This window comes from Ricinus communis, chromosome 2, assembly GCF_019578655.1.
Source record: "Ricinus communis isolate WT05 ecotype wild-type chromosome 2, ASM1957865v1, whole genome shotgun sequence".
In the NCBI taxonomy this organism is placed as follows: domain Eukaryota; kingdom Viridiplantae; phylum Streptophyta; class Magnoliopsida; order Malpighiales; family Euphorbiaceae; genus Ricinus; species Ricinus communis.
Window position 1 is genome coordinate 2,528,694 of NC_063257.1, and position 12,027 is coordinate 2,540,720.

At 29.8% G+C, this 12,027-nt stretch overlaps 1 protein-coding gene across 1 annotated transcript; it reads left to right on the top strand.

Moving 5' to 3' along the window:
* Nucleotides 1-6,074: 6,074 nt before the first annotated feature.
* LOC8260935 (probable galacturonosyltransferase-like 1) lies at nucleotides 6,075-7,801 on the top strand. The gene has a single exon (XM_002510290.4). It carries the CDS (start codon nucleotides 6,267-6,269, stop codon nucleotides 7,335-7,337), a length of 1,071 nt encoding a protein of 356 aa, XP_002510336.1. The 5' UTR covers nucleotides 6,075-6,266; the 3' UTR covers nucleotides 7,338-7,801.
* Nucleotides 7,802-12,027: the final 4,226 nt, after the last annotated feature.

A 12,027-nucleotide genomic window follows, 5' to 3' on the forward strand; every position in this document is an offset into this window, starting at 1 on the left:
TCATGAAATCACTCAGATTGATATATCTTATTTGTGTTATTTGGTGGATATTACATTGGGAAGGAAGGATCAAACGAAGAGTGTGCGTTGTTTGAGTAGATATATTTGATTGGGTGTTGTGAGGGAACCGATTGTTATTTTTGTATTTCATATGGTTGCTTAAATAATGTACAACAATATAAAGTCATGTTTAATAGTAAGAAGCATATGTATTATTGTTTTGAAACTCTTTTAACATACTTTTGGCATGGTCATAAACATCCAACTTGCACTCTTTATAATTGAAATATTAATCGATTATTAAATTCTTTATCTTTATCTCACGAATCACATAAAATATAAATAATAATAATAATGATTTCTCGGATTTAGATTTTTATATATAATGTTTCAAGTAAATTAATTTCAATTCATTTTTCTTATTATTATTATATAGCACGCCATTAAATTGACTTGTATTTGTGCAAATTCTTTTACGCATGGAGCAAATATATTGATTGAAAATAGAGCCACTTGTATTAGGATTTGAAATTTCAGAAAGTTCCAAGCAAATGTAGGGACACTGAAGACATTCCTGAAAAGCATAATTTGAAAAGCACGCAATTCACACTGTTCAAACTAGATCAGACAATTTGTGGACCAAGCGATTAGAAGGTGAAGATTCGCTATGTGCAATGGCCTGGTTGCTTAATTATGCAAATTGTTATATATACTTAACTACTTCTCAACAGAAGGTTTCAAATTGGAAATTTTTATATGGTCAATTTACAGGAGTGATATAATTTCTTTATTAACACTTCTCTTGCTTTCAAACATTCTAATTATTATATTTTAATAAAAATAAAATAGCTATACTCCTCTACTAATAATAGAGTGGAACCACACTTGGAATATTACAAAGCGTTTACTTGTTTAGGGCAGTACGAGACATTAGTCAAAACAAACCTAATATTACAGGTTTGACCCGATGCAAGGTACATTGTACGTAGTGACCACCGACATGGAAGCAGATGGATTCTGGGTTTTAATTCTTAAACCAATGTCAAGGTTTACCACGTGCTGCCAATTTAATGAGTCTTTTATTACCCACATGAGTTTGGAATTGGGTGACGGCCGGATAATCTCGTTCACTTTCACTGCTGTTAAAATACCACAACATGCAACTGACAACTGTACGATGAAATGATAACTTGATGAATTAAAATTACGTATGGGTTTTGGCTAATCCCATAATCGCCATTAAGGCACCTAGGAATAGGATTACATGTTTGTGTTCATGGGTCTTTACTTGCTTTGAATTGAAATTCATTTATAGGAGGAAGTTAATGAGTTTTCTGACTGCGCTGGTGCTCAAGTATGGTAGTAATTAATGGCCTATTTGACTGTAAATGCATCTGCGGATTATAATTGGCAATGGCTTTTTGCCTGCTTGTCGTGCCCACGTCACACGTGGTCATGCAATATGAGATCCATCATCTTCTTCTTCCGAGTTCCAACGCTTTGGCTGTTTGGGAGTAGTAGTGGAACATGTGAATGTACCACTTCGACCTGCTTTCTTGAGCAACTATTCTTGCTGATTAATGATTTTTAGTTTGAATCTTCTTCATTTTTCAACTACTGTTGAGCTTCTGTGGTTATTTGACTTGTCGAGCAGTGTCTAAAATTACAGCGGGGGAAGTCACAAAATTTCATTTAAAGGAAACTGTTACCATAGCTTCTTCATACAAAGAGCCAAAGATAACTTAAGAAAACAATAATAATCGTTTAATAAAATATAAGATACATTCACTCTCTTATATTTAATATTTGATAAATTAATAGATTTTTAAAGAAACTAAATGTTTTTCTCGTTGAAAATCAATAATTTTATTATTTAATAATAAATAATAAAATCTAAGAAATTCTTTGTAATTACTAATTATTATAAAAATATTTAGAACAGATACACTAATTATCTTCTTTTTTTTTCTTTACTTGTTATTTATGACTGGGTGTAAATTTAAAACTAAAAATTCACTGCACTTAAAATTAAAGAATACATAGAAAATCATTCTTTTTTACCTAAGCATGGAAAGAAAAAAAAAGGTAAAAATTGTATTCCTTATAAAAAAAAAGTAATAAATTATGATTTTCTCTGACGTTGCGTATTGGATTGAATTTTTTTTTTAATTATATAAGAGTATGTATATGAGATGATAATAACATAAAAAAAAAAATATTATATTTAAATTCAATAGACTCTTTATATTTTATTTTTTTATCTTACTTTTATTTCATAATTATTAGAGTATTTCCAATTGTACCTTTTATTTTAAAGAGCATAATTTCTATAATAAATAGCATCTTAAGAAATATTTATATATAAAAAGTAACATATTTTTATTTAAGTCTAACAGACTCTTTATATTTTATTTTGTATATTACTTTTATTTCCATAAGTATTAATAGTTTTAATTTTTGTTAATCTTTACCATTAAAAAATAATAATAAATATCAATTAAATCAAATGTATAGAAACTTATAATGTATTTATTAAATATAGAGTAAAAAGTGAAGTTTGGCTCTTCATATGTAGAGAGTTAAATTGACTCTCTATTTTATATTTAAAAAATAAAGAGTGCATGAATAATGTTATAAGAGTCTTGAATATTTATTTAATTATTAATTTAATCATTTGATTTGGAAAAGAAAATAAGATTATAATCACATTTTTTTAATATTTATTTAATTATTGAAAACTTCTCATTAGTGTTTATCCCGTCATTTATAGTTACATCCAATGAGTTCAGGTGATGATGGTATATATTCTCTTTAAAAATCAATTAACGTTGAGGAATAGTAGAAGGCAGATGTCATTTATCTATAGCATTGCTTAATTATAATTCTCAGATTAGAGTGATTTTATTAATTAAATGTGAATGTACGTAGATGGGAAGCTTTTGAAAGTGATGGGCTAAGGTATGCTGAGGGAGGGCAAGAGACAGAGAGGTAGATCATCATGGTTACATATATACATATATATGGCGAGAACTCCTTTTGACATGGGTTATGGCTGGCTATTAATTAATAAGGAAGCTCCTCCTACAGTTATTCTTTAATGGGATTCAATGCTTCTAGTCTCTAAATTGTACGTCTCTTCCTCATATATGGCATTTAACCTACTGTGGGTGTATTTCAGTCCAAATATACAAACTGTTGGATTAACTATTATGATTATGAGAAACAACTGCGGTCGTATGACCTTTAAACTACTTTTAACAAGGCTTTGGTTGAATTTTGATACAATGCTTCCACTCTCGTCAATCCTTATTGGCATTATTAACAGTTATGGTTTAGGCAATTTTCTGTGCTAATCTCACAGCCAATTACACAGGAGATGTTTAATGTGCTTCATTTTTTTTTGTACGATGGAGAAATTCTTTTTCGTAATTGATTTTCTATCGTGCATTATTTTTATTATTGTAAATTTGAATCTAACTGAAATTCGTAAAATGATTTCATTTTACCACTATAGTAAAACACCAATTTACGTGAAATCTACTCCAAATTTTAGGATTTATCTTATTGATATAAAGAAAGAAGGTAATTAATTAAATTCATGGGTTGACTAATTTTGATATGGGTGATGGCTTGAAATCAAATCACTATTGGGATGTGCAGTGAATTGATAAGATGGTAATTAAATTCATGGGTTTGACTGAACTGGAATTCGAGCAACTTCTATTTAATGGTTTCAGATCAAATGAACTATTTGTATACCGGCAGTTGATTCTTCGGACAAAGATTATTCAATCAACAATGGATGAAATCATAATTATAAATACGATAAGAAAATGCTATCCTTGCAATCTCAATTGATGTATACCAATAGTGGCTTGCTAACAGATGAGCCTGGTCAATATGAATTAGTGAAAGTCGATTTTTAAAACAATTTGATCCCAAAACTGGATAAGTAGTGTATAAACGTTAATCTAAATTATTATATTTCTTCTTTTCGTATTAAGTAAAAAATCTGGACCTCAAATTCTTTGAATCAGGAGTAACTTTTCTCAAATTAATCATAATAAAATAGGCTGTTAATTAATTATTTGTATGACGGAACTCCTAAGCCTAAGCCTAAGCCAACCGTAAAGACAAAGGGAAGTGAGATTTGCATAAGAAGGTTGGTGGTTTGCCATCGCAGTCTAATTACATTACATTTGTGCTCCTAATCATGATTTGGAGAAAGAAAAGAAGAAATTTCCACGTCCCTGTTTTTCTTTTTTTCTTTTTTTCCAATTTTTGACCTAAAAAATCAATTTCTTTTGATATCAGGACAGCAGGTTAGTGTCCAAAGCCTTTGTCATTGTCTTGCCACCGGCGCTGGATTATGGCAGTTTGTTAGTTTCTGTGTACTTAGATTTTGGCTAAATCTCCATACAATTGTACGTCCAAATTAATCGGCCACACATTATTTTCATTTTCTAGTAAAATCTCGAGCCATAAATTACTGATAGTTCGCTTTAGGATATGCGACTTACGAATGTAGTGACTTTGACACTAAACACCTACTCCAATAAATTTCATTTATTTTTATATTTGTACCGTTTTCTTGGATGATTCTTTCTTCTTCTTTTTTTCTTTTACAGTAGATGAAAGTTCTAGATTTTTTTTTTTTAATTTCACTCTCTGAGTGTTGAGAGGATTAGGAAGCATTTAACTAATAAAATGAAAAATATATATTTATAGGATATTTACATTTTTAATAAAGAAACATTTCGTTAAATATAATACATCAAAGTATATCCATAGATGAATAAGAATGGATGGAGAGTACTTTTAGGTTGCTTGATTCTAAATTAAAATTTATAGTAGAAATGGGTATGAGGTACCAAAAACAACTCTGACTGGCAGTAGGGATAGGGATATGTAATGTATATATGTTTACATTAGATGACGAGGAACATGTAGAGAGGAAAGAAAGGTGATATATTATATATATGGAAGAATTCTAGTAATGGAAGGCTTTGTTTCAAAGCGTGATTATTGGGTTGCTGGAGTATTGTTTTCCCCGAAGGCGATGCTTCAACTCTTCTGAAGGGGATGCAGAGATCGTTGAGACCATGAACCATCAACCACCAACTCTTTCAGAACAAAAAAAAATAAAAAAATACAAAAGGAAAGTTTGCTCAAAGAATATTCATTTTCCTTTTGCAGGAATTAGAAGAAAGAATATGAATTCACAGCCTGTGTCTGTGAGATTTCTTTTTCATTTTATTATTTTTAAAAGTATTTATCAAAGTTCAATGAACCGTTACAATAGAAATAAGAATTAAATGTATATTTATATTTTTAAATTTTAATTATTTAATCAGTATAACATATTAAAAAGAAAAAAGGAATTTATAAGGAAAATATATATTATTTATTTTATAATCGGTGGCCACTTGGTCACAGTGATGGTAAGAAAGAGGTGATGAAAATTGACATATCATAAAACAGGACCATAAGGCATATGCACACACATTCTTTCCGCGTATATCTTTTATCTGCAATTGGCATAAAAGAAGAAGAAGCAGAAGAGCATGATTAGACACAATCACTCATTATTCCTTTTTCTTTAGAATCAAATCCCTTTTCATTTTAAGATGAAATTTGAATAATGGCCACCCCCATACTTATTTATGACTTATAAGTAAGCACAGATAAAAAGACACGTTCACACTTTAAAAAAGAAAAAAAGAGAAATGAATCAAAACAATTCTCACTTTCAGAATTTAACTAAAACCAAACCCACACAGTCATTTAAAAGAGAATTGGAAAATGTGGGATTTTATTTCACTTTTCAAATTGACAGCAAGCAAATTTTTTGATAATTATATGTATTAATAATATAATAGAATGGGATTGGGTCCCATTGACAAAAAGGCTTGAATTGAAATCCCTCTCTGCATTTCCAATCAATGGGAATTCATTCAACTAACTCTTTTCTTGAATTAAAATTTATTTATTTAAATTTTGCCTTTATAGTAGTTTTTATTAAATGAAGAATTCTTGACCAAGCTGCTTCCCCCTGCACTCTCTCTCTCTTTATATATAAATCAAATCAAAACCGTGTTTGTTTACCCTCTCAAATTTCAATTATTACTATTATTTTTATCTCTCTGCTCTTCAGCTTAGAAGGAAAAGCCTAATCAGTACAGATCTCTCTCACCCACGACACAAACACAAACACAAACACTACTTGAGAAAAGAAAACTCAACACTGGACACCAATCCTCTTTCCAATGCGTACGCTCTCTAACCTCACCTATCTCATCCTCTTTCTTTCTTTAATCACCAATGTCTCCGCCGCCGCCACCACCGCCGCTACTATTATCACCCAACAGTTCAAAGAAGCCCCGCAATTCTACAACTCCCCAGATTGCCCCTCACTTGATCATGAATATGAGCAAGAATCAGAATTAGACGGTGATATGTGCTCCGATCAATCAGTGCACGTGGCAATGACTTTAGATACAGCCTATATCCGCGGCTCCATGGCAGCAATTCTGTCTGTTCTTCAACATTCATCTTGTCCCCAAAATACAGCTTTCCACTTCGTGGCTTCCGCCTCCGCCAACGCCACTCTCCTCCGTGCCACCATCTCCTCCTCCTTTCCTTATCTGAAATTCAAAGTTTACACATTCGACGACTCCTCAGTTTCAAGGCTTATCTCTACTTCAATCCGTTCAGCACTTGACTGTCCTCTGAACTACGCTCGCAGCTACTTAGCTGGAATCCTCCCTCTATGCGTACGTCGAGTCGTTTACCTCGACTCCGACCTGATTCTCGTCGATGACATTGCTAAACTCGCCGCTACTCCTCTGGGTCCAAATTCAGTGCTTGCAGCTCCTGAATATTGCAATGCTAATTTCACTTCTTATTTCACACCAACTTTCTGGTCTAACCCTTCTTTATCGCTCACATTTGCGGATAGAAAAGCCTGTTACTTTAACACCGGAGTTATGGTTATCGATCTTGATAGATGGAGAGAAGGTGATTATACTACAAAGATTGAGGAATGGATGGAGTTGCAAAAAAGAATGAGAATTTATGAACTGGGTTCGTTGCCGCCATTTTTACTCGTATTTGCAGGGAATATTGTACCGGTTGATCATAGGTGGAATCAACACGGGCTCGGTGGAGATAATTTTAGAGGCCTATGTAGGGACCTGCATCCAGGTCCTGTTAGTCTATTGCATTGGAGTGGGAAAGGGAAGCCATGGGCTAGGCTCGACGCCAACCGGCCGTGCCCTTTGGATGCTCTCTGGGCACCTTATGATCTTTTACACACTCCTTTTGCCTTGGATTCTTGAACGTTATTAAGGTATATAAACATATATATATGTATGTATATGATCTTTACTCAAAAGTTGCTCGTAACGAGGAGAGGGAGAGAGATCTGAAGAGATCATGCATCAAGTTATACAGAGAGATATAATTTCGGTTCCAAGAAAAAGAATTTACAGTTTCCAAGTTTAGGTACGTTGCTGTAGATGATCATTATACAGAGCTTTTGTATTTTCTGTCTATATACTTGTTCTATCCAGAATTAATTTTCCGTTTAATTCTATTATTACTTGTATTCAGTAGAGGAACAAAAAAAAAATACTATATATTACTGCGAAATAAGAAAAACCCAGAAAGAGAAGTCAAATAAGAGATCAACAAAGAGGACTTCATGAACTTCCTTTTGGATGTATGTTTAATTGTATCCAGTTTCATAAAAAACCAGAGAGCTTTTTTGAATGGTCTCTCATGAATCGTTCATTTCTCTAAACATTTTTCTTCTTTTTCTGCTTAATTTTATTGTTACTATATTCCTCTACATCCTAATTTGTATATTCAAGTAATTTCTTGATAAATTGGATATAATCTAATTAATAAATCATTTCCTCGACTTGGGACTTATTCAGTCGTCTTTCAAGTTTGAAGATGTTATTATAACAACTTTGATAGAAACATATTTTCATTAAATTATATTACTTCAAAACTATTTGTACTGTGCTTTCTAGACTATCATAATTTATACATATGTGTACAGGTTCGTTATGCTGGAAGCATCAATGATTCAATATGATGATTGATGTATTAATTAAATTAAAATTGTTAACTATATACTTTTTTTTTGTAGATCTAACTGAAAACTTAAGGAAGCAAAGGGTAGTTTCTCTTTGAATCTAACAAACCCTTTTTTTAATGCATATTTCTTTTGGGTATTGGTTTAAGCCTAAGTAAGTGAAAGGCTGGAAAGACATGTTGCCAACTGATATAGACTCTTGAACCGGAGCAAATAAATTCTAAGCTAGGCTATCCCCTCTTTTTTCTTTTAAATAATTTTGTCCCTTTTGTATATAATTGTTTTTTAAAACGTAGCTATAGCTAATTAACTCCATATTTAATGATCAATTATTACAGGCGAACCAATGATAATTATAAAAAAGAATTATCACATATATTTGTTATAGAAATGTATCTACATGTTAATTTAATTTGATTTAATAATACTAGAGTGATTCATGAGTTTAAAAAGAAAAGAAAATTCCTTGAAATATAGTTTACATGATGATCATTAAACTAAGACTGTATCTGTCGTTTGTTCATGTCATAATAAAAAGGTCTCCAATATGGTCTAAATGGATGAAAGAGGCCACTAGTTGCCCAAATGCCTTCCCTCGCCATCAATCATTCCCTCATCAAAAATACAAAATTATCCAATGCCAGCTATCCTCTTTTTAGTTTGATAATTACCTTCAACAAAACTAAATTGCACTCCATGTGGAACATAAATAATATCCTACATTTCTTTGACAATTTCGATTGACAAACGAATTTCCCATTATACCCTCATTATCTTACCAAACTTATAATTAATAAGATGGAGCAAAAATAAAAAAAATAATACCTATTGTATTTTTTTTTTTTTTTATGGATTGATTATTGAATTTGTAGGATCTCAAGATCAATGTTTTGGCTAATTTAATCCAACATGTGATAGTAGTATGTGACTTTATTGTAAACTAAGACATGATGGGAACCACTTAATTAGTCAACCATTTAAACTTGAAGGCCTAACGATTTTTTCTTAGATTTTTTCTCTTTGTATTTATTTCTCTTTATAGAATATATAAATAAAAAGTATTCAATAAATAGTCAATTTACTAATTCAAAAGTTAATTATCTTTAATTTATAAACTTTTTCAATAAATACCTTTATAAACCTATATTTAAGAATTAAATATATCTAATTTAAATTTATTTAATAAATAATTTATTGAATTTATATGCAAGAGTTAAATACATTCAATTTAAAAATAATATTATTTTATTAATTTACATATATAATATCTAATAACACGTTATATAACAGCATGTTTAGACAAATTTAAAATTTGAATTTAATAGACTTAAAAATGACAAATTACTTTCACAAGAAAATATAAATTGTAAATCTATTTATTAAAAAAATTAAAATTTAACTTATTTAATCTTTAGAAAGCTAGAATTTGACTTATTTAATACATGATTATTTTTAAATTAATTAAATTTAAGTTCTTAATCTTTTCAAATACATTCATATATAATACTTCAATATATGTTGTATCAGTAAATTAATAAAATAGAATGTTTTATTATTAAATTAAATTTTTTAATTTGAATATATTTAATTTTTAGATATAAAAAATATTTATTAAAAAATTTATATTAAACATATTTTACTCTTAAATGTAAATTTAGGAGCAAATTGACCGAGGTGCAAAAACCATCAAAAGTTAAAATTTACACAAGTAGAATGAATATAAAAATAAGAATATCCAAAGAAATAAATATAAAAATAAGTGTCGGTAGAGGAAAGGAATGAGGATAGAAGGACATTAATTGAGAGAAGATGAGTTTTACGTATGAATGACGCGTGGCATACATTAAAGAGGAAAAGTCTTGTGTACGGCATATGATCTGAATCAGGTACAGGAAAAAGAAAAAAAGGGAAAGTCTAAGCAAGTGGGACCCTTTGGTTTTGTTTCTGTAATTTTGGGGGATTAAATCTTCAACTCTCAAAATCTCAGGGGTATCTAATTGGAGTCTAAATCAGTGCAATGCCTTCTCCATTTGAAGATAATCTCATTTCCCTTTACTTATCTGTCTGCCTTCTTCTGGGTTCTCAATTATGTTTTACTCCTTTTCTTAAATGGAACATTTACATAATGGTCTCTGAATTTTTCAACATTTTCTATTTTAGTGTATCATTTTTTTTTTAATCTTTTCAATTAATTTTATTTGCGAATTTGTCTTCATTTGGAGCCTTGAGTAAGTATTGAGTATGAGTAGTCTCATGTTAGCTTTAACTGGTCAGCCACACTGTTTTTCACATTATTTATTGCTGACAATTCTTTTCCTTCTCCAAAGAGCAATTTAACATCAACATTGCAATCTTAATCTCCAAAACACAATTCAACGCCAATTAAGAATGAAAACACCCGCCCAAATCATAATACATCTCAAGATTTCTAATTCTGAAACACTCGTGTCTTCATTTTAATGTTAATCAGCAATCTATAAATTAGACATTTATGCAACAATCTTTTTTAAGAAAAATATACACAAAAAAGAAACTATTAATATAATTTATTTTAGGACAAAGGCCCCTCAACTTGCGATGCATGAACAAATAATTCATTACATGAACTCTTTTGACAAAATCAACCCAAAATTATTAAACCCTCTATTCAAATTAGTTGGTGGAAATCTTTTATTGTAAAATTTCATGTTCTAATGAAACCAATATTTTAATTTTGAAATAAAAATAATTTATTCTACTTTCTAATAAATATATTTTAAATTTTGTAATAGTCAAATTAGGTCATCATCCATATATTACTTTAATTAGACTTATATAAGTTTCATCTTCTTCTTATGGTGAGATTAATATTGAAGCATTTTTAACCTTGTCAATCTCATCAGTACTAACTGTTTGATTACCGTTAGATTGTGTAAGTTTCTGAATGAACGAAATTGATCCTTTGTCTCATTATTTTATGACTTCCAGATGATAAATTTTTAAAATAAATTAATACAACAATGATGTCATCTCATCTAGTGGACAATAACGCGTTTTTCCGTAACAAGGAAGAATAGTTACAGGATCGTGCTTGCCAGCATTTCCATTATTATTGCTTTTTTCTTTCTATCCCTTTGAATTGTAATCCACTTATATATTTCGATTTTTATTCTTTTCTTTTTCCCCCAGTTTCGATTTGTTCTTGTTCATCTAATTATTGAAGTAGAATGTATAGATATTAACAACTCGTCTAAAAAGTAGGTAACCCTCTACCTGTTTTCAGATTTTAAATTCTCAATCCTTATCAAAGCACAATATTCTTTTTAGCTATTTTTCTTAATTATTCTATTAAATTGCACGTATATTTACTCACAAGCCTCAATTATTACCATTACCATATTCATTATTCTATTATTAACTTTTTAAATGATGTCAATTATTAATATGGTAATTCATCCTGTATTTATTTTATAATATAAAATGTTAAATATTCATTTTTAAGTTATCATTTCTCATTCAACCCTATTCCACTATTTAATGCCAAAAAATTCATTAGCAAATGAAAATTTGACTTTTACAAGCCATTTTTTTATCGGGTTAGTGATTATATGCTCCGTAAGGTTTGCCTAATCTATCATAAGTTTTTCCTTTAAATTTTTATGTTACGATTTAAATATATTTGAAATTTCAACTCATTTTATTAGCGTTTAGCTTTTTTTGTTTATCGATAAAATTTAAATATTTATTAGCTTTTTCTATTTGTCGATAAATTTAAATGAATGATATTATATAATATTAATTTATGAATGTATAAGTCGAAATTGAAAGAGTTAGTAAAATAGTTAAGTCGTTTTTGTTTTGAACAAGTAAATAAGATTAGATCAATCTTTTCATGGGCAAGTATATAGCGTTAAAATGATGCTATAATATGACACACGTGTGTAATG

What these genes read in the sequence shown, in the direction of transcription:
- LOC8260935 (XM_002510290.4), top strand. Translation starts at nt 6,267, where the DNA reads ATGCGTACGCTCTCTAACCTCACCTATCTCATCCTCTTTCTTTCTTTA.